The sequence below is a fragment of the Selaginella moellendorffii genome, unplaced genomic scaffold, assembly GCF_000143415.4.
Source record: "Selaginella moellendorffii unplaced genomic scaffold, v1.0 SELMOscaffold_4, whole genome shotgun sequence".
Lineage (NCBI taxonomy): Eukaryota > Viridiplantae > Streptophyta > Lycopodiopsida > Selaginellales > Selaginellaceae > Selaginella > Selaginella moellendorffii.
The window spans coordinates 1-27,584 of record NW_003314265.1 but is presented as its reverse complement, the minus strand read 5'-3'; the positions used below and the strand labels follow the sequence as shown (position 1 = coordinate 27,584).

The 27,584-nt window shown below is 42.7% G+C and overlaps 3 protein-coding genes and 2 non-coding genes across 5 annotated transcripts; 1 reads left to right on the top strand and 4 right to left on the bottom strand.

The window, feature by feature from the left end:
* Positions 1 to 12: 12 nt before the first annotated feature.
* TRNAA-AGC lies at positions 13 to 85 on the bottom strand. The gene has a single exon. It is a non-coding gene; the product is annotated as a tRNA-Ala (tRNA).
* A 1,651-nt stretch (positions 86 to 1,736) lies between these two features.
* Positions 1,737 to 3,713, bottom strand: LOC112344283. The gene has a single exon (XM_024668688.1). It carries the CDS (start codon positions 3,711 to 3,713, stop codon positions 1,737 to 1,739), a length of 1,977 nt encoding a protein of 658 aa, XP_024524456.1.
* A 164-nt stretch (positions 3,714 to 3,877) lies between these two features.
* Positions 3,878 to 6,140, bottom strand: LOC112344282 (PHD finger protein At1g33420-like). The gene is made up of 5 exons (XM_024668687.1): positions 5,858 to 6,140; positions 5,614 to 5,752; positions 5,362 to 5,556; positions 4,683 to 5,300; positions 3,878 to 4,635 (listed from the first exon to the last, which is right to left on the bottom strand). The coding sequence occupies exons 1-5, from the start codon at positions 6,138 to 6,140 to the stop codon at positions 3,933 to 3,935; spliced, it is 1,938 nt and encodes a 645-aa protein (XP_024524455.1). The 3' UTR covers positions 3,878 to 3,932.
* A 250-nt stretch (positions 6,141 to 6,390) lies between these two features.
* LOC9655506 (translation factor GUF1 homolog, mitochondrial) lies at positions 6,391 to 9,041 on the bottom strand. Its single transcript, XM_024669369.1, has 11 exons — positions 8,775 to 9,041; positions 7,906 to 8,641; positions 7,690 to 7,846; positions 7,582 to 7,636; positions 7,465 to 7,532; positions 7,312 to 7,416; positions 7,177 to 7,248; positions 7,013 to 7,126; positions 6,818 to 6,958; positions 6,705 to 6,764; positions 6,391 to 6,642 (listed from the first exon to the last, which is right to left on the bottom strand). The coding sequence occupies exons 1-11, from the start codon at positions 9,039 to 9,041 to the stop codon at positions 6,480 to 6,482; spliced, it is 1,938 nt and encodes a 645-aa protein (XP_024525137.1). The 3' UTR covers positions 6,391 to 6,479.
* Positions 9,042 to 20,841: 11,800 nt separating this feature from the next.
* Positions 20,842 to 20,913, top strand: TRNAQ-CUG. The gene has a single exon. It is a non-coding gene; the product is annotated as a tRNA-Gln (tRNA).
* The last annotated feature ends 6,671 nt before the right edge of the window (positions 20,914 to 27,584 follow it).

Here is a 27,584-nt window from a genome sequence, read left to right as displayed (position 1 = left end):
GGCAAATATATTTGGAGATGCTGGGTATCGATCCCAGTGCCTCTCGCATGCTAAGCGAGCGCTCTCCCATCTGAGCTACAACCCCTTAATAAAAATATTAAAATGCAAAGCTCTCATTACAATACGAGTTTTTATTTTGCGATTCGCTTTCCTCCACAAAATCCCTTCTCCAGCGTTTGATTCGACTTCCATTTGGGAGAAATACGGCCACTTTCGTCATAGCTGATGCTAAATTTACGCTTCTTTCCGTTCTCTCAAATTTCTGGCTTCACTAGGAGGCTTTGGATAAAAGAAAGTTATTCTTTTTGAAGAGAAAAATAAACTAGAATATACTAAAAAGTGTTTAGGAAAGTTTATAAATTATAAATACAAGAAGTTAAAAGGAAGAACCATTTTAAACACATATCGCGATGCTGCAGCAGGTTGACGGCAGCATACCTTCTTATGGCAAACAGCGTCCAGCGACAAGTCTTGCTCCAACTGCTCAACGATCTTTGCCTAGAAAGAAAAATCTACCAGTTGCTCTACTTTTCCATACCAGCCGCGTGATTCCGGGAGAATTCTGGATGCAAGTGCAGTTGCACCTCTATAATATGGCGACGGCTCGTAGATCCAGACCATCGATCGAGATGAACTTGGGTGTGGCCTTGCTCGTCCTTGGCATCGGCTGGATCACACCCTGCCTTCTCATCGGGAGAATTCGATCGTCGGAGCTCCCTCCAGGTCCATTCTCTTTCCCCATTTTCGGAGCGCTCTTCTCCCTCGAGGAGCCACTCCACCACTACTTTGCAAAGATCAGCAAGAAGTATGGGCCGATTATCTACCTCAAGATCGGAATGGCCCCGTTGGTAGTGGTGAACGACAACGAAACGGCCGCACAGGTTCTCATCGAGTTTGCAAGCCGGCGACGACGAGTTCGTCCGGATCGTTAGCCACAACTGGAACGATCTCATCCTCGGAGGATTTGCAGCACACACCTGTTTAGCAACAACATGCTCAAGGCAAAGCGCAGGATTCCGCGAGTCGGAGATGAACCAAACAGTCACGTCCATCTTCCAGCAGTCCGGGAAAGCGATTAACCCGCAAGAGGTTTTCAGCACTCTCTTGTCAAATTCGCTTTGCCTCGTCATTCTTTTCAGCGAGCGAGGGCTGGAGGTGGTGGAGAACATAGCCGCTCTAAGCTTGTACTTGAACGTTGGAATCCTGCTTCCGGCACTAGATCGGCTGGATCTTCAATTGGAGTCTACAAGAAAATCAACTCGGAGCTCATGCCTCGCCCGAAGCTCTTGTTGGAAGATCAAATCGACAAGCATCGACGCAGGAAAGATCAAGCTGGGGACGCGTTCGTCCCTCCAGACTTCACCGACGTTCTTATATGATTCTTATATCTCTCAGTTGCCAAACATCTCCATTCTGGCACTGGTAAGTTCTACCAACTTCCATCTCGCCCGTGGTCAAAGCCTCTTTCTTTCCTTGTTGCAATCACAGGACATGGTTGTGGCGGGTTGGAAACTTCACTAGTGACGCTCGAGTGGACAATGGCAGAGCTCCTAAACCATCCCCGAGTCATGCCCAAGGCTCAAGACGAGATGGACAGCGTCGTAGGCAGAGCTCGCCCAGTGCAAGAGTCCGATCTTCCAAACCTCCCATACAGCGAAGCCATCGTCAAGGAATCACTGCGTCTCCACCCGGCAGCACCGCTGGGAGTTCTAGGCGGCTACACTCCATCTGTGAATCTAGAACGAGAGATCTCCCGCGGCAGTAGCACCGGGGGTACGTATCACAGCATCCAGCACCTCTTGGTTATGGTGTCCAAAGCACGACACAGCCTCTCGCTCCAAGATCTCCCTCATGGCACGGCTGCAGTGCACGGGGCCGCCGCTAAAGTCACTCCCGCCGGGGCTGCAAAGCTCCACCATCCTCCGCAGCGTGAGCAAGTCCCCCGGGGCAGTCTCGTGGAACGCCGCGGCCGCGCTCTCCAGCCTCGCCTCCTTCTCGGCCTTGCTCCCGCGGGAGAGATAGCCGGCAGTCCAGTAGACGTATGGATACGAGGAAACTATCCAGTCCCTGGTCTTGCCGACTTCCACCATGGAGTCCAGCTCCTCGGAGATCTTCACCATCTCCATGAGAGCCGCGCTTGGATCCCCCCGGTTTTGCAGAGCGCTGATGTATCTCGTCGCCACCCCCGGCTTCTCGGCCTCGATCCTCTCCTCGAGCTTGCACCGGTCGCAGCGGCACACGAACTTGAAGTTCCTCTCGGCCATTTGCTTGCGCCGCTGGGCCAGCGGCTGGAATGGATTCACGTAGCTAGTGATGAGCTCCTCCCCGGCGGAGATGTCCCTCCCAGCTCGCACGAAGAGAGCTCCTCCCACCGGATGCCTCGAGACGTTTGGGAGGCACGAGTGGTTGATCATGGTTGCGAGAGGACACAGGCCATTCCTGCTTCCCAGCTCCTTGAAGACGTAGCGATACGACGAAGTTGGCGTGGAGTGATCGTCATGTGCCTGGAACCAGCCGCTGTTTGGGAGGAACAGATCCATGCCAAACATCTCCCTCTCGTCAAAGAAGGCCGTGAGCTGCGCGAGGACTCGCCGGTTTGCCGCGCAAACCCGGCCAATCTTCGCGTGGAACTCCAGGCCGCCTTTGGTCGAGCGGGCGATGGAGTTCGATACGAGGACGAGGTCGCCAGCTTTGAGGTCCTTGGTGGCGAACAAGCCCCGTCCCTTGCCTTGGACAAGCTGCAGCCTCACGGATCCCACGAAGTCGCTGAGCACTGGAGCGAGGCTTGGATTCCTTCCGCCGAGCAGGAACTGTGAGAGATCGTAAGCGCCGGTCACGCTTTGTTCTTGTAGTGCCGAGCAGCGCTCGCAAGCTTCCGCCACCTTTCTTGCCATGCCTTGTTCGTCCGGGGACGCGGCGAGAACTTTCCCCGCGTTTTGCAAGCACTCGAGCGCCATAGCATACTCTTGCATGGCGAGCAGAGCTTGTCCCTTGACGAACAGGCTCTGGAAATGCGAAGGATTCACAGCCAGAGCCCTGCTCGCGTCGAGAAAGGCCTTCTCGTGGAATCCCAGCCGGAGCCAAGCCTCGCTGCTACGGGAGAAAGCTTGCAAGGCTCCGGGAAATCCACGCTCCACGCACTCCACATAGAGAAACGCCGCTCTCCGGTACTCCCCACGCGAATACGCAGCATTGGCTTCCTTCCACAGAGAATTCGCATCCTCGTTGGCCAGATCGCCATAGCCCACGATCTCCACGGACGCTGGATTGTCGACCATCATCGCCATTCCCACTGCTCCAGCGAGAAGAACCCGCGGCTCCGTGATTCTCACCACCGCTCCCCGAGGGAACCACGCGCGGGCATCCGCGTCGGTGGAAGACGAGAGCGTGAAATTCGACACCAGGAGCTTGATGGTGCATCCGGGATCGCGCTCGTCTCGCAGCGCCGTGAGGAGGCCCAGCGCCGGCTGCTTGTACACGCGCGCATTCTCGCACAGGCTTCCCACCACGATGCAGCGCAGCTCCGCCTCGCTTTGCTGCTGCTCCTGCTGCTTCATCACCCTCACCTCCTTGAGCGCCGGAAGATTTCGCAGCAGCTCCGCCAGAGGGACCGTCCCCGCGACCGGCCACGGCACTGGGGCCGCCGTCGCCATCGCCACCGCGCTGGTGCTGGAGAGCGCGCTGCTGAAGAAGAGCGCCGCCATTGCCGCCATGGGCGCCCTTCTCCTCCTCCACAAGGAACAAAGCATAAAAGCCCTTAAATTCAAAACCCTCGACCGTTGACCATATCCCATGACAAACCCTAAATTCTACGACCGTTGACCTTTTGACTATTAAGGATATGTAAGGGAAAACGGTTTACATATTGACCATAATAAACCCTAAATTTTCTCAAATGAGATATAAGGGGATAACGAAGGAAGAAAGAAAAGTTATGTACAGCCGCCACAGAAAAACTGCTCTGGAACATCATCGCCATCCCTGATGTGCGCACACCTCGTGTGGCTCCACACGCCGCAGGAATCGCACGCCGCCATGCGCTCGCCATCGTCGTCTCGAGCTCCACACCGGCAATTCACCACCCAGTCGTCCACTCCCTTCTCAAACCTCCCCGCCGAGAACCTGTTGTCGATCCCGGTCGCCCTGATCGCCACCTCCGCCGTCCTCTGGATCTTCACCAGCTTGAGCGGCCTCTCGTCCGCCTCGCCCTCCAGGACCGGGATGCTCGTCACGCGCAGCTGGCCCAAGCTCGGGTACACGTCCCTGAACGCCTTGGCCGCCTCTCGCTTGAGATCTCCCACCGTAGCGCTCGCCGGCAGCACCACCAGCTCGCTGGGAGCTCCTCCCTGATCGCCACCTTGCTCCACCGATTCCATCCGGCACTGGACTCTGAATACCTCCGCTCCTGGCTCGTCGCATGGATCTGTCTCGGAGTTTCCATTGTAGTCCTTTATGAAGTGCTTCGTGTCCAGGACTGTCCTGCTCGCTTGTGCCAGAGGATCGTCCTCGGGAAGAAGACCACCCGCAAGAACTTTGCTGTATAAGTACCTTAGATCATCCAGAACTTTGGAAAACTCTGGCGCGTCTGCCTCTTCCTTTTTCTCTTGGATCTCTGGCGACTCAATCCTGGCCAGCCTGAGAGATCATTAATTAGCACGAGAAAAGGTAAGACGCTCTTTTACCTGTACTCGAGCTGCCGAAACTGCTCGTCACGCCGTCTTTGCACGACCAGATCACCCACAATCTTTCCGACGAAGCTGCACAGGCTGTGATCAAGCAAGCCCGTATCGCCAATGTGCAGTCGGGCTTGCTCTCGCAGCTTGATCCTCGGCATCCACTCGTTCAAGCCGAATTGCCGCAGCGCAGTCAGGAGGACGTCCAGTGTTTTGTCCAGTCTCTTGGCCGACCAGCGCTGGGAGTTACGGTTTGGAGCCGGAGCCGGAGCCGGAGGAGCATTCACTCCAGCGGGCACAGTAGCTTTGGAGCCCGTCGCCTTGCTGCTGAGTGCGTGAAGAAGCTCCATGAAATGGCTCACGAGCTCTTGCAAGTTCCCAGTCCGACCGTTCCGATAATAAGTAGCGATGCGGCGCAGCCTTTCGTCTCCCAAATCCAGGAAAAAGCTGAGCCGAGTGCTAGCAATCTGATTGACGGCTTTCTTGTACGCAGCATCTGTTATGCCAAAGCTTCCCCTCCCAAACTGATAGCCCCACAAACCATACCAGGGCTGACCCTTTGCAACAGCATGAAGCAATCGAAAGCTGGTCCCAAACTTCTTGGAAGCATCAAGAACACTAACTTTCCTGGGATAAAAACGAAGAAACAAGAGAAGGTTGAGCGAAAGAAAACCAAAGTGAAGCATACCTTGCTCGCATCATGGTGCACAAGCGATCCCACAAGTTCATGATCTCACGGCCGGAGAGAGACGAGGATCCTCCCTCGAAGCCATTGACTCTCAAGAGATGCCCGTAGCCATTCGAGTGTATGATCCCGTGGAGGAGATGGGACGTGTTCTCCAAAACGATAGTTCGCGAAGAACTTAGCCCACACTTTGGACATCTGCAACCTCTTTTCTAGCTTCTCTGTATAGAGTTTTTTTCTCACAGCCATGGTTACCTTGTGATAGACGAAGCAATGACGCTGCCACAGTGACTGCATAGCTTATGTCCCTTGCCCACTCCCAAAGCTTCCAGCTTTCCAGGAGCGTGGAGAATAAAATGGTACCGCGCACCGCAAACCGGGTGATGGCTCCAGCCTAAGAAACAAAGAAACACCACGATCGATCGAAATTTCATTCTAGAATCCTCTCTTTCTCCCTCTCGCGCTAGCGATCTCGCGACCGCGCGCGATCGAAACGTACCGATAATGCGGCAGTGGGAGCAGCCGAGAGCGCCCGACTCGAACGGCAATTCCTCGAGCACCAGCAGCGATTGCTCGGCGCCGCGCTGCGACACTAAGGGGACGCACCAGCGCTGGACGCCGGGCATCGGCGCCGCCATCATCTGCCCAAACTCATTCAAGAAGGCGCGGACGTTGCTCCGGAATGGCCCTGAGAAATCCGCCGGGTAGCCGCCGCTCCCAAATCTCTCCAGGCTGAAGCGCTCCACCACGCGAGCACGCTTGGGCGGCCGGTACAGCACCATGGATCGATCGATCGGCCACCTCCTTCTCCTCCACCGCCGCGCCGCCAAGCGATTAGCCGCGATCGCCCTGCCGGCGCTCTTGCATGCGCTCCATCACCAGGCACACAAATCTTTGCACGCCGGCGAATATCCCCCTCCCCTAAGACAGGAAAGCCCAGGAATATTCGCCCGTTCTAGCTTCCGCCCGCCGCCTTGGCCCACCGGCCACCGCCTATCGCCGGTGGATTCTACCTCGGACGCCGTACAGCGCTTTTAACTCCGCGCAACTCGGCGGGATAACAAATTTCAAAATTTACTGGTCCAACTGCCTGCCGCCACGTGGCGGCGTTTCGCGCTCTCTCACTGCTTTAAGAGGTCGTGGAATGCCTCTTGTGGTATGTCCACCGAGCCAAAGCGTTTCATTCGCTTCTTCCCTTCCTTTTGCTTGTCTAGTAATTTCCTCTTTCGTGTTACGTCCCCTCCATAACACTTGGCCAACACATTCTTCCTCAAAGCAGAAATCCTGTACACAAAAAGAAAAAGATGAGATTGTAGAGCTAGAGAGTTGAAACGATCGTGACTTACGATTCTCGAGCTATAACTTTGCTTCCTACTGCTGCCTGTATCGTTACCTCGAACATTTGCCTGGATTTGAGGCGTCAGTATGATCGATCTAGACTTTGGAAAATGAGACTTACCTGTCAAGAACTTTCTTTAGCTTGTCCACAATCTCTCGACCAGTTCTCACGGATTTGGCCTGGTGAACTATGGTGGAAAGAGCGTCCACTGCCTGACCATTGAGCAGCACGTCGACTTTCACAAGGTCCGCTTCCTGGTAGCTGTGCAACACGCAGCAATGTCACGGTGAATTGAAAAGGAACATATGGCTTTACCCGTCATCGTCGTAGTCAAAGGAAGCATAGCCAGAAGTGATACTCTTGAGCACACTGTAAAAATCGACGACCACTTCACGCAAGGGAAGCCGATACTTTAGTAATGCCCGCTGGCTGCAACGTCGTTTATCAAAAGATCTGAAAGTCTAGAGCAAACTCTTTACCTGTCAATGTAGGAAAACTCAAGCTGTTCACCCCTTCGATCTGAACAAAGAGTGATCAGAGCTCCAACATGCCTGAAACAAGCAGTCTTTCAGTGACGGGACGAATTCATCATAGAACAAGCGGCACGGGCTTACTCACTAGGTGTAATAATCGTCGCAACCACGACTGGTTCCATAGCGGAAACTATTTTCTGAGCTGGCTGGGAAGGTAAGAGCGCTGGATTTTGGACATTTAGTTTGCTGCAACTCTTGGAGTTAAGAACACAGCATCGCATGCAGCTCACTCACCTCCCATCTTGAAACTCAAAAATGTAAGGCACGGTTGGAGCTGTTGCTATGACTTGAGCTCCAAATTCCTGAAAGAAAGAAAAAATCAGAAAACTCAAACACTCCACAAATTTTAACCTGCTCTAGCCGCTGATGAAACACATCCATGTGAAGAAGTCCAAGGAAGCCACACCTGATAGTTTATAAAGTCTGTGTTCGTTAACTTTGCATTGCCATGCATCATACCTGAACCCAATGCCCAAGGCAGCACTCGTTTCTTTGGTAGCGCTAACACTAGCATCGTTGCATGTGAGCCGTTCCATGGCTTGAGCCAGAGCTTCGAAATCTGATCCATCAGCCGGATAAATGCCAGCAAAAACCATATGCTTCGCAGGCTTGAAACCTGAGTATCAACAACAAGGATGTAAGTTAATTGTAGAAGCATAAAAGAGAAATGCTTACCAGGAAGAGCTTCAACAGACACATTCGCATGATGCATAGTATCTCCAACCCGTGCTTCTTGCGTAGCTTTCAACCCCGCAATCAAGTATCCAACTTGGCCGGTTTGAAGCATTCCAGTCGACGTTAGCTCCGGATGTAGAATTCCAGTGTCGAGAACGTCATAAGTCTGACCAGTCGCTACCGAGGCTATCCTGTCACCTTTCTTGATGGATCCGTCCACCACGGCACCATTGCAAATGACACCCCGGTACTCATCGAAGTAAGAATCCAGGATGAGCATTCGCAGTGGCAAATGGCATCTACCAGTCGGAGGAGGAATTCGTTTGATGACCGCCGGTAAAACCTCCGAGAGTCCTTGCCCAGTCTTTGCAGAGGTAAGCAGTGCATCCTCGGGTTCCAGATCAAACATGGTCTTGAGCTGCGCTTTCACTCTCTCTGGATCAGCAGTCGCCTGGTCGATCTTGTTGATCACAGGAATGATCGTCAAGTTGGCCTCGAAAGCCAAGTAGAAGTTGGCCACTGTCTGTGCTTGAATGCCCTGCGTCGCGTCCACCACCAGGAGCACACCTTGGCAAGCAGCGAGCGATCGAGAAACCTCGTAGCTAAAGTCGACGTGACCCGGTGTGTCGATAAGATTCAAAAGGTACTGCTCGGAAGAACCATCATCTTCGTTCTTGAGGTCGTAGAACATGGTGGCAGTCTGTGCTTTCACAGTAATACCTCGTTCCCGTTCCACCTAGAAACGAAACGAAAAAGATTTATCAGAATCCACAAGGAGCGATAGAGTAAAAAAATTGCAGCATTAACAAAGCTGAGAATTCTAGCACACTCAAAAGAATTTCCTGGCTTGACACAAAGATTTCTCATACCTGGAGCTTGTCGAGATACTGCGGCTGGCCTTTACCCTTTTGTATCGTTCCGGTGAGCTCCAGCAATCGATCCGCGAGGGTCGACTTGCCGTGGTCAATGTGTGCGATGATGGAGAAATTCCTGATCAGCGAGACCGGGAACTTGCTGAGATCGATGTTCTTGGCGGCGGCACTGGCTGCATTGGAGCTCCATCGCGCGCTCCAAACGAATGCTGCTGGCCTGATCGTAGGCGCAAAGCGGCGATGCAACGCCCGCCATGCTGCCATTCACAAAATGATAAACCCTAACTATACCCTCTGTCGTGTGTTCGAGTCCTTTTGGAAGACTCTCTTCACAAACAATGTCACTTATTGGTTACGGATACCCATTAGGGACTTCGTTTTAAAATGAAATATATAAAAAGTAGTTATGTGATGGTGGGGATAAAGGAGGCTTCATGCTTCTGGAATTATACGAAAGTTCTTCCGTACACCACCCAAGCACTTTGAAAGGCATTGCAATTTATCTTTAGAGGGCAAAATTTTCTGGTAGTGCTTTGTTCAGTGTTCAATATTATGTTTTTGTTTTATCATTTTTCCTTTCTTCGCTAGATTTGTTGTAACTTTTTGCTAGATCTAGGATTTTAGCTATCTAATCTATTTTTCTTTTTTATCTTCACTACATTTCCTTTTGCTATATCACATTGTCAATAAGAAATGGTAAGACATTAAGAATAAAAGAAGTTGTATAATTACATCCCAGAGAAGCAAAAGATGGCAATAAATCATAGATTGGAGTAACACCAATTGAATTATGCCGCACAACATCAAAATCTCAATCTAATAAAGTAACATCAATGGCTTGAAGTGATATATGGAGTGTGATTGTGATATTAATTGAAAAATTATGGATGATGTAATATGATTTTTAGAGAATGTTTACAGATTAATTTTATGAAAAGATGATGTATATGAGCTCAAGTGGATTCTAGATTGTGATGAGGAACTTAGTTATTATAAAGATAATTTTGAAAGCAAGTTAGAAATCTCACAAGGTAGGTGTTAATATTTGAATATATCATTTAATCATTTCTCTTTACTTTATACTCTTTCCCAACTTTTTTTATTTTTTGGTCTGAGCCACCTTTTTATATTCTTACTATTCTTTCTTATTTGCAGTATTTCCTTTCTCTTAACATGATAATCATTTATGACTTATAATTTTTATTCGTAATCTGGTGAGAACTTCAGATTCTTGTAATAATTTATAATCACCTAACAAAAGCTCTTGATGTTCCACCTAACTTATCATTATTATGTTTTCATCTTTCGAAGGGGAGGAGGTCTAAGGTCTATAAGTATATATACATATAAACATGTATTACCTTGCCAAGGTAATATGTTAATTATAGTACTATAACATATGAACATTCTATCTGGGACTAAATTTGGTCCATTTATTTTTATATATAAAAGTCTCAACTTTATGATCAGAAAAATGATCAACAAAACAATCAAGATATTGCATTTTGCTAGAAAGTGTTACACATCATTTACACACTTCGGAATAAGGAACTTTAAAATAACTATAAATTTGTCAAGATCAATTTATAAATCTTTACAAGAAATATGGTATTCAAGGTATGTTATATTTTTAGATCCAAAGATGCATTTTGACCACTTCAACTTTAAACTAATTTCCCATAATCAATTAAACACTTTATGAACATCATGAATGTGCTCTTTTCACATCCCCTTTAGGTGGATCAAGACGTCATTAATGAAGTCAATAGTCACCTCTAACATATCATAGAGAATCTCATCCATCATCCACTAAAAAGATGTTGAAGATTGTTCAAACCAAATGGCATCATCAAGAATTCATACAAAAAAAATGGTGTATAAAAAGTAGTCTTAGGATTATCTTCCTCAACCATCAGTACTTATCAGTACCCAAAAATAAAATTTAATTTAGTGAACCAACAACTTTTCCCCAGACGATTCAGAATATCAGTAGTGTAAGGAAGAGGGTACACATCCAAGATAATTATTTTGTTTAATAAACGATAGTCAATGCAAAAGCGAATGCTCCTATCAAGCTTTGTCATAAGATGAGGTTCATACATCCAAGGACTTCGAGACTTTCAGATAACACCTTTCTCTAACATTTCCTTGACATTTGAACATAAAATCCTGATCTCTTTTAATGACCAATGTTAAACAAAAACCTTGATTGGATGAGCATCCCTAATTAAAATAGGATGAGATGTTGCAATTTTAGCCCTAAATGACAAATCAAAATTAAAGAGATTAACATACTCCTTAAGTTGATCAACCACTACAACGTAAAGATCATTGGAGGCATTTATAGAGGGAGCAAAATGGAAACATAGTAAGAAGTAATGGGGAGACAAAAGTGATGAAACCATAGATAGAAGTAGAAGGATGAAGGGGAATAAAAGTGAAAGAATGGAAAAAATATAAAGTATATGAAAAGGGGAAGAAACCCATTTGGCATGATTGTATTATAACCAATTCATAATAAGGACGAGGTAAAATATTTGACTCAACACCACTTGCAATGATTAAAGTTCAAAATTCGAGATCACCCACACACACAACAAGGTCCTCCTCATCTTGCGCACATGCATATGTATGGTTGTTGCCATACAAAATGAAAATTGGCTCTACTGCATAATACAACTATAAACGGCAACATGGTAACAAGTTGAATAATAGAAGATAAACTTAAATCTATATCAACTAACATGGAAAGAATAATAAAAGACCTTTTGTTATAAAAATGAGTTTGGAAAGCAAGCACTAAATGAAAGTGAACCCTTGATGGTATTCTCAAAAGAAAGATAAAAGCGTCACTAACTTATTTGCATAAAGACCCCCCATTACTCATATGACTCTTCATTTCCTAGAAGAATCTTTGTGTCAAGAGCTTCCACTACAACAACACTAATAGGATGTTGTTAATGCCAAGGCCTCACTTAGGAAATGGAGGACATCAATCTAGAAAATGCTAATAATGCTAATACATATGACCAACCTTATCACATGCCAAACAATAGATATCATGACCGTGGCTATTCTTGCCCTTGCTCTTAAACGCAAGTATTCGTAGCATCAACCTCTATCAGAACAGCACCATCTCCCACAAAAGTGGAGCTGAAAACCATACAACGAGAAGTGGAAAAGAAAATATTTCATAATATTATGCTAGTCAAAAAGCATTATCAAGGGTGGCTAGAGCAAATGTATACATAAGACTCACAAGATTTTGATGAAATCCTAGCCATAATATTTCTAATTTGATTTGCTCCAACATATGTGGCTCTGCACGAAGCAAAAGGCTTCGAAAACAAATGCTAAATTGCATCATTGACTTAGATGGCTTTTGACACAATAATGCAATTGTTGGAAGGCATCACAATCATCATCATGTCTAAATGTGCACTTGAAGATGTTCAAGAGAATACTCCAATCTTCATGAGTGGCTACACTCAAACCATTATACCATTGCAATGCCATCCCTTAAAAATATATGAGAAACTCATGCAAATGCTAACCATTATCCCAAGAATGATAGGTGGCAATCACTGTAAAATGATCAAACCAATAGTACACATCATCCCTAGGATTCCTCTCTGGCCGAACACAAGAATTAACAGTAAGAATAGAAGGAGTTGTACCATGCATTGTGAAAGCTACTATCAATTGAGCTTGATTATTCAATTGCAACCATATAACATTGAGCAACTATACCAATTGCTACTCTAGAGTCAAAGAAGAAGAAGATTGCTACTCTACTATGAAGATGAATGAAAAAGGAACAACAAAAGAGAAGAAAATAAAAAAGCTACAAGGGAAATGAAATTTAAATAATGCAAAAGCTAGATCTAAACCAAAAGCCCAAATGTATATTCCATTTCTATATTTCATGCACTCACATTAGTGGAGGTGAAAGGCAACTTTGATTATCCTTAAGAAATATGCATATCCATTAGCCTAAATATATAAAAGCTAGTGGTTTGAATTATGAGCAAATGGTCTAAATTGAAACTAATTTAATAGATATCAAAATCCCACTATATTAATCTTAGTGTATGGCTATTATAGTATATAGCATTGTAGCCATACATTTGGACCTCACAATTTATTATTTCATTTTCTTATATTTTTTGTTGTGAGTGTTTGGAATATGGAAAAGGAATACAGAAAATGTGCATATCAATTAGCCCAAAAACCTTAGCTTATATACAGGAGCGAGTGGTCTGAATTGAAACCAATCTGATGACTATCAAAATCCCATTAATGCTTTATTTTGTTAAAGTGGAACTTTTCATTATCCCACTTATGGTGTGTGGCCACATGCCATTTTTATAACAACAATAAAAAATTGAAGTTTTAGCTTTATAATTTATAAATTAAAAAAATTTCATATGATTTTGTGTTATAATATTGTGAAATATAAAAAATAAATTAAAAAACTGATAGAAATATTAATAAATATTAATTAAGTACTAGGAAATGGCATGTGGACACATGCTAATTAATGTCCCGCTTTACTGAATAAGTTCCACTTTAACGAAATAAAGCATATTACACTAATATTAATATACGGCATCATAGCCATACACTTAGACTTCACATCATCCCTTCCTCTCAGAATAATGAAAGACTATCAGGGTTCTTTTGTAGATGGGCTGGGATTTAGAGGAACATCAAGAGGAGGCATCAGTAAATCTATAGGTGGTATCAATTTTTCCTGATCCCTTTGTATGAAGTGTTTCAACTGTTGCATATACATAATTTTTGGAGGATCGGCCTATTGGATGTCATGTTGAACCTCATAAACTTGTGGTCCAACTTGCTGCAACACCCGATACGATCCTTTCCACTGAGCAAGGAGCCCCTTAGATAAACCACGTGCTATAAGATGGGGAAAATGGATTAACACCAAGTCATCCACTTTCTACTTCACAAGTAGACAATGATGGGAGTTGTAGCACTGTTGTTGTCCCACTTGTACGCGGCCTAAGTGTTCGGTAGACTCTACTCAGACAAATGGAAGAATGCTCTTCAAATACTAATCCCACGATTTAGTATCAGCAGCTTGTAGCAATTTTGAAGGTAAATCTAGTTCTGTTGGTAATATTGGATCATGACTATATAGAAGTTTATATGGTGAAACACTAACAGAACTTTACACCCCTGTGACATATGTATACCGAAAATACGATAAATAACCATCCCAATCCAAATGCTAAAAGTTCACGTACTTCGTGATCATTCTTTTGAATGTCTGAATGAGCCGTTCCACTAAATCATCTAACTATGGATGATAAACATTGTGAAAGTGTGGCATATCCCCAACTGAGACGTCAAAACATGAAATGCCTTAGCCATAAATGTGGGACCATTATCCAAAAGAATCCGCTCCAAACAAAAATGCTAAAACACCACTCAATTGAGGAAGAAATATCTAATAGTAGTTGTAGAGGCGCTAGCAAGAGCACCAACTTCCACCAAACGAGTTAAATAGTTAGAAGCAATAATAACATATTCATTGCCAATAGTCGATCGTGGAAAAAGTCCTATAAAATTAAATGCCACCAACTCAAATGGACAGAAAATTGCAATTGACTCCAACCATCCTTTTGCGGCACGAGGGGGAGTATTACAAGCTTGGCACCAAACGCAGCTACGCACATATTAGATAACATCATATTGCATCTCTAGCAAATAAAAAGACTTATGCAGCTTCTTGGTCACACGACGATGTCCCATATGCTTGCCTAAAATAGGAGAATCATGGTAAGCATGAAAAAACCGTGGAATAAAGACGGAAGGCACCACCAACCGTAAAGGATCATCAAAATCCGTCCCCACAAAATAAAGAAGGCTCAAGGTGATACTGAGAATGTAAATGCTGAAATGGCAAGTCATCAGCAAGTGATGTAGGATTCTTAAACTCATCTTGAAGCCTTTGAATCCATGGCTCAAGCTTTTGAGCCTCCCGAACCTCATCAAAAAAAGGTAAATCTTGCTCTACACCTTATGGATACTAAACGTCAAGTACAACAACCACTAACGGCACAGAATCCTCGTGTAAAAAATCCAAAGATGTCGGAATAACAGGCTCGTCAGAAGCATGAGAAGAGAGTGGAGAAGAAAGAGGAGCTTCAGAAAGGGCATCAGCATTAGCCATAGAACTCCCTGGGCGATGAACAATATCAAAATCATATATCTGAAGCTTTAAAGCTCATTGAGCAATACAATCAACTAAGTTCTTTCGCTTCAATAATAAAGTAATAGCAACATGATCACCTTCAAGTAACATTCGAGAACCATGTAGATATGCATGAAATTTCTTGAAACCCTAGACTGCTGCTAAACACTCCTTCTCTATTGTAGAGTAGTTCACCTCTACTGGTTGTAATGTACAACTTATATATGCAATGGGATGGTGCTAACCAAATACACTCAAGCTCTCTTGCATTAATACAACTCCAAGACCAATATTAAAAGCATCCACATGCAAAATAAAAAGTCGAGTGTAGTCAAGATATGCCAAAACCAAAGGAGTCGTCAATAGCTCTTTAAGATCCATAAATGCATGCTCATAATCCAGAAACTAAATGAAACAGATGTTGATAACTTCAATAATGCTCGCAACAGTGCAGTGCGATCAAAAAGATGATCCTAAAACGATTGAGATACTGCACTTTGCCTAGGAAGTGCTGCATATCATTCACACACTTTAGAGTAAGGAACTTTAGAATAGCCACAAGTTTGTCAAGAGTAATTTGCAAACCCTCATGAGAAATATGGTACCCAAGATAAGTTGTATCCTTCGACCCAAACACGCATTTCGACTACTTTAGCTTTAAACCAACGTCCCATAGCCGATCCAACACTTTCAAATATCACAAACGTGCTCCTCCCACGTCCCTTTCGAGTGGATCAAGACATCATCAATGAAGTCAATAGTCACCTTTGGCATATCGTAAAGAACCTCATCCATTATTTGCTGGAAAATTATTGGAACATTGTTCAAACCAAACGGCATCACCAAGAACTCGTACAAACTAAACAATGTATGAAAAACAGTTTTAGGAATATTTTTTTTGGCCATCAGTACTTGCTAGTACTTGGAAACAAGATTTAGCTTGGTGAACCAACAATTTTGCTCCAGGCGATCCAAGATATCAGTAATGTGAGGAAGAGGGTACATATCTAGGATTGTTACTTCGTTTAACGGACGATAGTTGATGTAGAAATAAATATTCCCATTAGGCTTCATCACAAGAGAAATTTCACATGCCCAAAGACTCTACAACTTCCAGATAACACCCTTCTCCAATATCTCCTTGACGTTTATATGTAAAATCTTGATCTCTTTGGGTGATCAATGACAAATAGGAACCTTGATCAGACAAGCATCCCCAGTTGGAATCGGATGACGTGTGGCAATCTTGGCCCCAGATGATAGGTCAAATTCAAAGAAATCAGAATACTCTTTCATAAGTTAGTCAACCATTGCAACACAAAGATTGTCAGAAGGATCAGAAAAGGGAAGAGCAGAATAAAATAGAAACATAGGAGGAAATAGTGAGGGGACAAAAGTAATGGAAGTAGAGGTAGAAGTAGAAAGACGAAAAAGTACGAAAGTGAGAGGAATGGATGAAATATAAGAAAGTATGAGACAAGAGGGAGAAGCCTCAAAGTCACACTTGGCATGATTGCGCTGCAATCAATCCATACCAAGGATGAGGTCAAAAGCTTGACTTGGCACCACCCGCAATGACTACAACCGAAGTTTGAGATTGTTCATATGCACAACTAGGTTTACCTCATCCCATGCACGTACATGTGTATGGCCATTGCTATAAAGAATGAAAACTGATTCCGCCACATGACACAAGTGTAAACGTTGGAAAGTTGACATTAGATGAATTGGTGCTAAATGACCTTGATAATACTCCCAAAAAAAAGATGGAAGGGTCACTGACTTATTCGCGCAAAGTCCCTCCGTTACTTGTGCGACTCCTCATTTCCTTGATGCATCTCGATGTCTAGACCTTCCACTGCAGTAGCACCAATAAGACGTTGTTGATGCCAAGGTCTCCACCTAGGAAATGGAGGTCACCAATCCAAAAAATACTGACAACGCCAATAAGTGTGACCAACTTCATCACATGCTTAATAGAGAACATCACAGCCATAACCACGTTCTCACCTTTATCCTTGGACTCAAGCAGTAGCAGTATCAACCTCCATTGGAACAGGACCATTGCCCACATGAAGTGGAGCGGAAGGACATGCAGTGAGAAGTGGAAGAGGCAATGTCTCATAATGTTGTGTCAAGTGAAAAACATTGTTAAGGGTGGCTAGAGCAAGTGCATGCACAAGTCCGACAAAATCTTAACGAATGCTAGCCACAATATTCTTAATTTGATCCACTCCAACATATTTGGCTCCGCACGAACCAAGAGGCTTCGGAAATGAATGCCAAATTGCATCTTTGACTCAGATGGCCCTTGATGAAAATGATGCAATTGCTGGAAGGCATTATCACAATTGTCGACATGTCTGAATGCACGTTTGAAGATGTTCGAAAGAACACTCCAATTCCGATGAGTGGCTGCACTCAAACCATTGTACCATTGCAGTTGTCCCTTGGAGACATGTGGGAAACTCATGCAAACGTCAAGCATCATCCCAAGAATAACATGTGGCAATCATCATGAAGTGATCGAACCAATTGTACACATCATCTCTAGAATTCCTATGAAAGAACTCTGGCCGAACACAAGGATTGGCACTAAGAGCAAAAAGAGCTATACCATGTGCTGTGAATGCCACCATCAATTGAGTTTGATTGCTCAATTGCAATCACATGGCATCAAGAAATTGCACCAACTACTACTCTAGAATCAAAGGAGGAGACTATTGCTCTGCCATGAAGATGAATGAAAAGGAAATAGCAAAAGAAGATAAATGAGAAAAAAAACTAGAAGAAAAAGGAAATCTAGGCAATGGAAAAGCTAGATCTAAACCAAAATCTTGAAAGGAAAGAACAAAAGAAAAGAAATGGAAAAAAGCTAAATCTAAACAATGCAAAAGTTAGATCTAAACTAAAATCCTAAATCCAAACACTTCTCAGAGACAATGAAAAATGCCCCTCATCTCCACCAATGTGAGTGCTTGGAATATGAAAAAAGAATATAGAAAATATGCATATCAATTAGCCCAAAAACCCTAACTTATATACAGGAGCGAGTGGTCTGGATTGAAACTAATTCGATGACTATCAAAATCCCATTATACTAATATTAGTATATGGCATCATGAACCTCACATTGTTAGTTTAGTATATAAAACATTTAATATTCTCTTAAATAACCCTCATTTCTGGTTAAAAAGAATCCATTAGGAAATCTCCAATTGGGATCTCCTATCAGGAAGTCCCAATAGGAGAAGGTTCTTAAGACACTTGAAATGTTTACTGACTTCTTTATCCATTTTTCAGGCACAAGCAACTAACTCTAATATCTATAACCTCTTTACAAGACCTAAGGTCCATTGTTGATCAATTGTTGGCAAGGCAACAACTTTTTGACAAACATAATAATTTTGTGCTATTCAAACAAATGGTTTCACCTTTCTATCAAGTTTCTTAAAAAAAACAGAAGAAATTAATGCAGGGACAAAGACCTCTAAAACATAAAGGTATATGCTATAAAATGGTTTTTTAATTCTATTTTTCCTTATCTTTCCATTATACCATACATTTAATGAAATCTGGTTTACTTGTAGATGTCAGTCCTTCATTAGACGGATTCCTCCAGTTCTTGTGTTCCCATGGCAACACCCTCTAACTCCACAGCTTCCATCTCTGTAGGAGAAAGTACATTAAAACTCAATGAACTTCACAGAAGACTGAACCTGGCTCAAAACTGCCATTGCCTCCAAGCCCTTCCAGCTGATCATACCACACATACCACGTCCTGGCGGGTCAGCCAACTAACATTCACAGGCAATTACCAAAAACTCACACACACACAGGTGAAGGAGTTTCCTTGTCCGCTTGTGCCGTCCACTTTCGCTTGTGGACACAGCTCTCGGGTAGATCTATGCCTTCCCTCTGCAAAAATCAAAACGTCGAGATGTTGATGTGCACAAGATGTGCAGGAGTCTTTACCGCCTTCAGTTTCACATTCTCATCTATGCTGGCTGCATATGCTCACAGCTTTTCCAGGTCCTCCATGTCACTCTCAAGCATTTGGAACGTCACCTTGTACTGAGGAAGATCTGGCAGCGTCAACAGATCTTCATGCTCCCCTGTGGTCTTCTTCACTTTCTTCCATATGTGGTAGCTGAAGCCAGTATAGTTGGTCTCCGATGTGACAAAATACAACCCCGCAACCTGTATCTGGTTTCGGCAAAGGAAGCTTACCAATATATAAACTGGGTGCCACACTACCAGGTGCTTCTTTCCAAGAGTTGACTGGAGGAGGTATGCAGCTTTCCACTTGAAGTCAATATACAAACTGTCAATGGCTGCCTCCATTTGCAACCTCGGCCAGAAATAAGCTCACTTGACTCGTTCCCTGGTGTACTCCTCCACCTTGGCTGTCAGGTCCATAAAATCCGAGTAAAAATAGACATGAAGATCCTCCTCCTCATCGACCACCAGCTTTTGGACGGTGTTTGAAGCTTGAGCACACTGGGTCTGAGGCACAATTTGCTCACAGTCCATGAGGAACTTGGCAAATGTGAGATGCATCCACAGTTCCATGATTCCTCCTCAAAAGCCCACCAAGGCACTGACTCCTCCCACCATTCTATAAGAGATAACCACGTCACGCCAGTGCTGGACATCAAGTCTCAGAAGCTTCTATTCCTTTATGGACTCTATAGACTTTATAGACTCTATTCCTTTATAAAGGTCAAACCAATCACCATGTAGCCTTCAGTCAATTATGCACCTCTATCCAAGTGGATGATCTTGTGGGAAAAGTTGCCATTGATAGAGTACCATCCCACTAGGGTCAACACATTAAATAGATCTTTTTCAAGTGATCTCAGCCCTTAGGCTGTTCAAAATAGAAGGAAACTCGGAACATAGCCAGCGTAGTAAATGTGGTGCCGGACATCAAACCAAGTAAGTTCGTTCGGAAACACGTGTGCGTGGCATTGCTTGAGTTCTTCTTCGCTCCACAAGCGTCCGTAAAAAACATTGTAGTTGCTCGTAATCTTGGTAAACTCTTTAAAAACAGTCATATCCGGGTTCTATCAGCATATTGACATCCATGAGACCTAGCATTCTGATAGGCTCGCTGTCATTTATGAAGATCATCCACTGGTCCCTCAAGTACCCTTCAACCTCCGCTCTATCCCCCATAGAATCAAACTTCTTCTTTTTAAAGACTGCGTAGCCGGTCCCCATTTTCCTTTCGTGGTACACAACAATGTATCCTTTCTTCATGAATGTGAACAGCAGCTGCAAGTTGATAACCGTCTTTCCAGTTCCTGGCTGTCCTAGGAAGAGCGTCCAAAACAGGACAGGTGCCCCAGGTTCACATACCTCCTCTGCCTCAAGATCTTCCTCCTCCCATTCCTCATGACCCTTGACTGTGTGGAGCACCATCTGCTCACGGCCTTCCTCTTGCTCACGAAGCTCATGAAGCTCGTCCTTCAATTGGTGAAAAAGCTCCACGCAGTCCTGCCGATATCCGAGTGCGTGCCCCCGAAGGTCAGTATGAAAAAACAGCCTGCTACAGGCTCGTCTCCAATACATTTCATCCCGCCTGGGGTGTACTCCACAAACTCCGAGTTGGAAAGTTCGCAAACAGCCCAACCAGAGCTGGAACACACAGCAATCAGGACCGAAAACTGTTAAGCGCTTACTGTCATTCGAATCTGCCGCCGTGGATAGCTTTATAGGGTTTCTGTACTCGCGACCACAAGCCCTAACCCTCGGAAGAGGTTTTAGCCAACGGCTGTGATCAACTTAACGGTTGGAGCATATTCTTCTAATTAAACTAATCTAATCATGATTAGACTAACCCATGGTCCTGTGGTCTAGTGGTAAGGACACTGGACTCTGAATCCAGTAGCCCGAGTTCAAATCTTGGCAGGACCTGTGGAACTTCCAGTAGCGTGGCATGGCAGGAGTCACGGTTTGCTTGGACTGATTTTTGTAAAAAAGTGGCAGCACAAACAAACACAATCCAGACCTCCTGCAAAACAAAAAACCATTCTCCTTGAACTGAACTTTATCCTTTGATCATCGGAATGGATGCTGAAGAGACAAGTAGCTTGAGATAGGAATGAAGATTGGTATATTCGATTCTGATTCAAATGAGATTTGGCTTCACATCCGCCTTTCGTCGGTCAATCATCAAGCCATGGCACAAGGATTTCTGGGGCCATCATGGTTAGCGCCGCACTGGAGATTGAGCTGGTAAGCAAAACAAAAATTGTAGAAGAGCTATAGAAGTTTTTTTCCAGATTCCTTTCTTGAAGGACTATTATGCATATTTGTTGTGCGATGCAAGCTCCGGATTGAAGTGGTGGATCCATCCACTGCCCAGCCTGTGATTGAAGCTCTCGAGTGGTGATGGAATCCTTGGTATTGATGTTCCGTTAAAAGATGGAGATACATGGATGTTTGGAGCAAGGTTGGTCCCAACCATTCCGAATGGTGATTGGCCAACTAGCCGACCATGGTTATCGCCTGACCATGAAAGTGCTAAATGGTTGAATTGTTCACAAACTTTTTTGATTAAAAAAAAAAACATTTTTAGTAAAGCCAAACTAATAAAAGTAGTAAAACCAAAGCATTAAACCAAACTAAACTAACTAATAGACATCTTCAGTAATTTCTTTGACATTTCTGGTATTTTCTTTAACAATCACATCCTCATTTGAAAGATCTTCTTTAGCTAAATCCTCTATACCAAGAGATTCTCATCTAGTTTGCATCTCTAAAATTTTTATCCATTGTGCAATTGTGTCGAGATTGATCTCTTTTTTCACTTTCAACAAGATCCACCACTCTAATGTTATTATGCACATAAACCAACTTTAATAAATATGAAGAGGAATATTTTAAGCATTACATACTTCAATATAATGCTTAGAAATTTTAACAAGATGCACCTTGATTCATTTTGGCAAATCACCATACATTTTTCCACAATAATTACATTTTCAACACCCAACTCCTTTGCCAGAAGCAATGAATTTAGCAACATGGGACCATGCCCAATCAGGCACCATTCCTTAATTGTGCCAGAATCACTAGAATCAAATTCCTAAAATCACTCAAACCGTAATTTCCATTTTAGGGCGAAAATTACAGTTCAAGCATCGTGGACTGGGCGATTTGCAAGGCCTCAGCGAGCTGCTCCATGCTCAATCGAAAGCGAAGGCCGAGCTTCTGCACGTCTTTGTTTTTGTTGGGCAGCGGGATGTGCTGCTTGTCGATCTGGGCCTTGAGTGTGTCCATCCAGTTCTCGAAGGAGCGCATCGTGTTGGCCAGTATGAGTGTCTCGTCCAGATCCAGAACCATGGCCAGGCACCTTGTGCATAGCATGGCGAGAGTGTCACCTCAGTACGCTGCATAGGCCTGGCAGGAAGTGATGGAGCTCCTATAGCTGGTCGGATTCGATGTAGGCTTGCTGGGCTGGGCATTCATGGATGGATTGCTCCATAGCAGCAGGAGAACCAGCAAAGCAGTGGAGATGCAGTGGTGATGGCGATAGCTGCAGCAGCATCGGAACGTGAGCGTGATCACCATTGGAATTGCCAAACTGAATGGAGCTGTCTGACTGCATTCAGTGGCGGTCGGGATCCCAGCCGAACGCAGTCGGGACCAACAGTCTGGAGAGCATGCCATGAAAGTTATTGGAACTCCTGGTCACACATGGAGTAGCTCTTTCTGTTTTGTTTCATGTTTCTTAATTCTGGAGATTGCGTTTCAGGTCAAGTCAGTTACTATTTCGCAGATTCGAGAGCTGTGTTTCCTGGTGACACGCTCTTTTCAATCGGCTGTGAACTATTTGTCTGCTCAACAGGTGGAGCTTTGAATTTAGCTTATTGACACATATTTTCTTACAATTTTTTCTTCTTCTTCATAGATGTGGTCCTCTCTTTCAAAGCTCTCTGCTTTACCAGATGAGACTTGGGTCTATTGTGGTCATGAATTTACCTTGGTAATATGGACAAATCGTTTTTCCTCTATTAAGGTTGTTCATTTCATGCTTCTTACAGTTGAATGTGAAGTTTGCAATGACTATTCAACCCGGCATAAATTCACATTTGAGAATGTCAAGCAGCTCCAAGACAGTGGCCTTGGCACTGACTGCTTGCTTTGTATGTGTAGATACCGTCCTCAGTAGGAGAAGAAAAGAAGTTTAATCCATTTGTGAGGCCAGGTAGTCAGGAGATCCGGAGGATGATGATGCTAGTGATAGCGATGTCTTCGCAGCCGTGAGAAAAGCCAAAGATAGATCCTAATACGTAAGGAATGCGAAGTGTTGATGAAGTCCAACTTTAGAGCTCACAAGTTTGTTTTTCTTACAGTAAGAGCAGTAGAAGTTCCCTTCGAGTTCTTGAGCCCTTGTTGTGCATTCGGATCATCACCACCTTCTGGTTTCGTAGAGACAGCGAGAACAGTGCCTTGATCAGCACAAAAGTCCCTCTGCTTCTTCCAGGCCAAGAAAAATCCAATCTTTACGCTTGGATGCTTGATCCTCCACGCTCTCATTTTCCTCCAGTGAGGCCTGCTCTTCATCCTTGATCCTCCCTTTGCTTGCTGCTGCTGCTGCTGCTTTCCAGGGCACTTGTCAAGGGTAGAATGCACAATTCAGCAACCCCTTTATTTAGGGTGGGCCCCATTTGCTTATTTGGATTAAGCAAATAGGCATGCCACTACATTAAAGATTGTTCTAGTATATTATTAGTTCTCTCTATGTAAGTTGGGCATAGGGAATTAAGCATGAGTTCAAGGATGCAAATATGGTATAATGGAAAGCCTAAAATATGAAAGTATTCACTTTAAACCAAATAGCAAATAAAAAGCTTATCAAAGGAGAAGCTTTAACAACCTAAAGACCAAAGTTCCTTCAATGTTCCAAAGGCACTTTTGACTAAGTTAATATAGAGGAAGCCAAGTACAAATGGTTCATAGAGAGCATAGATCATTTTTTAGCTCACAAAGATTTATTTTCCATTATAATATAATACATACAAATATTGTAATTTAAAAAAAAAGATTTATAATGAACCTAATATTTTTAGGAATCTCTGCACTATATATAGATAAACATGTTCTGGAGTCTAAGAATTTAAATATTTACTATATGCCATAATAAAGAAGTTGGTTAGAACATAAAATAAGATAAAATTTATTTACAAAAAGGTAATCATGTCACATTCTTAAATCTATACTATATATTTTCTAGCTTTTAAATATCAGGTTTGTTAGAACTTAAAAATTATTATATTTGAATAAGATTATTTTACAAGGCCATATAACCGTTTTAAAGGTTAAAAAATAGCTATTGATGTAAGTTTGTTATATATAAAAGAGAAACTTAATTCTTCTTAAGGGGTTTTTCATAGTATAATGTCTAGAATTATGAATTTTCACTCACACTCTTATTCTAAAAGAGGTAAATACACACAAATGATTATATTTTCTACTGTTGGTAATTTTTACTTTTGCACTCTTTCTTCTCATGGTAGTGATTTAAGGGCTAGGAGTTGCAATAGTTGTTTCATTGCACAACACAACCAAACCACACCAAAAAATAAAACGAGAGATAGTGAAACTAATAACCACAAGTTAGAGATAAATATAATGACAAAGGGTGCAATAAATTTGGTGCAAAATACTAATCATTGCTATTGTTTCCATTAGAAGCTAGAAAATAGATAATACATTTCTTGAAAGTAACAGAATTACAATCTTTTAAATAAATAAGAGGGTTATTTGTTAGGACATCTCTCAACCCTAACCACAGCTCCATACCCTCATATACAAACTCATAGCTCCAAACTAAAGCATAAAAGAAAATTTTTTGGAACCTTATATTTAAGCCTCTTAAGGACTTATATACAAGGATGAGGGAATATTCTAAGGATATGAAATATTCCTTATGCTCTCTTAAGCCAAAGTCTAAGTTATAACACAAGAAGAAGGCAACAATGAGCTAGTGCCACAATAGGTGACCACTGGTGGGATACACAAAACTCCAATGCATAAGAACCCACAGCTAAGATGCTCTTATGTGCTAGAATGTAGTGTCTAAAGAGGGTAATTGCTGAAATGAAGAGAGATAGCAAAGAAAACAAGAGAAGGAAAGCTGAAAGTGAAAGTAAAAAAAGAATGGAAGTGAAAGCAAAAGATAGAAGAGGAGTTTAAAGTTCAAAGACATAGGGAAAACATAGTAGGAAATTGTATAAATGAACTAAAGACTTAAAGAGGAAAAATGAGGAGAATAATGCAAGAAAACCAAATGGAAATAAATTTAAATCTAGTTCCCATACTTTGGAAAGTGAATATGCTAATATACCCTCAAGCTCATGTAATATGTGCTCAAAATTTTGGCCAAAAGTGGAGAAGAAAACATAGGAAATATATCTCCCAGTAGTGGTAATTTTGAGGTGTGAGATGAAGTGTAATGGAAGTGTAATGGAAGAGATGAGGATATGAGTGAGTGTGTCCAAGAATGGGTTTTCATCTAATGTAGTGAAATGTGAAGTGATAGCTACTACTCATACAAAAACTACTAAACCATCACTTGAAAGGTGGCAAATTGCTTCACTTGAGATTTGAGCTGGAAGAAAAGGGTGTCATTTTTGTTGTCCACAACTCTAAAAACACTTGGATGCTTGCTATAATCAGGATCTCCTAGTGGAAGAAGAAATCAGCTCCAAAGATAAGAAAGCTGTAATATATGACTAGTCCATCAAATCTTTCATATGTTATGTGTGGGAATACCTTGTTTTCTTTTGCTACATGTTTGGAAAAACCTCTGCGGTGAAATGAGAATTAGGTATGTGTATTGAGAGCTGGGCAACAATGGTGTGAATATGTGGAAGAAAAATTTAGACTGATGTAAAGTGGTGATGAGAATATGAAGATGGAATTGATGTAGGGAAAGAAACCAAAGAATTGGAGCACAAATCAATAAGAGTCAAGGAGTTTTCATACAATCAGTAATACAGCCAAAGCATATTCACCATGGAAAGAAACTTGCTCAATATGGTTCCCTAGCCTAATGAAAGATAAAAGAAGAGTGAGAGTATAAAGAAAAGCAAGAGAGAAAAGAAATAGAAAAGAAAAGAGAAAATGGAAAGATCTCACTATTGAAACAACTTGAGATGGTAGAGTGAGGGAGCTTCTATTCAGTCTTATTTGTGAGTGTGTATGTTCCTCCAGGGGTGGCAGACTTGATGAAGAAAGGACCAAGCCACCATGGCAAGAACTTAGTGGTAGGAGTGTGATCCTTGAGAAGAACCAACTGTTTGGGTTGGTATTTGCTCCTGACCCTGTGTTGATCTTGCCTGGCCTTGAGTTGACACTTGGCAGCATAAAGGTGTTCAACTATATGTTATCACTGTTTGTCCAAAGCTAGGATTTCCCAAGCTCGAGCCTAAAGCTTGTCTTCATCAGAAAGCTGGAACTTAGCAGTATATTGGAAAGAAAACTGGAGCAAAGGGGGATGGTCCAAAGTTGAGTTGAGCTCAATTTAACACAAGTCAACTCAAGTCAACATAATCAACTAGAAGTCTTAAAAAGGAAATCTAAATTGAACAAATAAAGGTTCTAGCAAAATGTAAAATATTTAAATATGTAAATATTTGAGTTAAAATTTTTTATAAGATTGAATTGTTTAAAAAATACAAAGTTCATGAGAACCTATCTGTTATAAAGCTATATTATTTTATTATGACTACTGTTACAATTGTCATATTTTGATTTGACTACTTAATATTTTGAATACTTTTACAGCTATAGATTCAAAAGATTTTTAGGGTTCTTGGGAAGATGGGAAGCAAGGAAAATACAAGATCTGTGAGTAAAAGTTATAGTGCAAAAGAATGTGAAAATGCTAGTTTTGTTTCACTACCATAATCTCTATATTACACTCTTGGTCCTTATTACCCATCTGAGAATATGAAGACCACTATCACGATTGATAAAAATGCTCATGTTACTTCTGAAACAACAATTCAAAGCAAAAGAAATGAAGAAATGAATAGCATAGCGGAAAACACCAAGAAATCTATTTCATAAAACTTTCCATGACATTTGTAATTTACATATTAATTCATATTAAAAACTCTATTGCCTACCTATATCGCAATCCCCTCATATGATAAGACCAGGGTATATTTTTGCAGTGAATCCTCATTAAAAGTTTTCGGGAGTTGTTGTGAATAATAATAAAAGAAATCAAAATCTTTTGAAAGACTCAAAAGTAATATCACATTAAAGAATCAACTTTATCTACATTTCCAAAACTAAAAGGCAATCTCACACGAGAGAATGGTAGTGTGCTAATGTGCTCTACCAGTATAATGTAATTTATATTTCCTTGCAGTCTATTTCCCTAGATATTTGGCATATGTAGAAAAGAATATATGTGTAGCAAAGTAGGATTTCATTATAATGTAAAGCATATGTATACACAATTATCTAAAATTTTAGAAGCTCTTATGTTTACAAGCAAGCTATGATTATGAAGCCCCATTTCCAAGATTGACATTTAAAGAATCTGAGTATTGTCAGTGTCATAATAA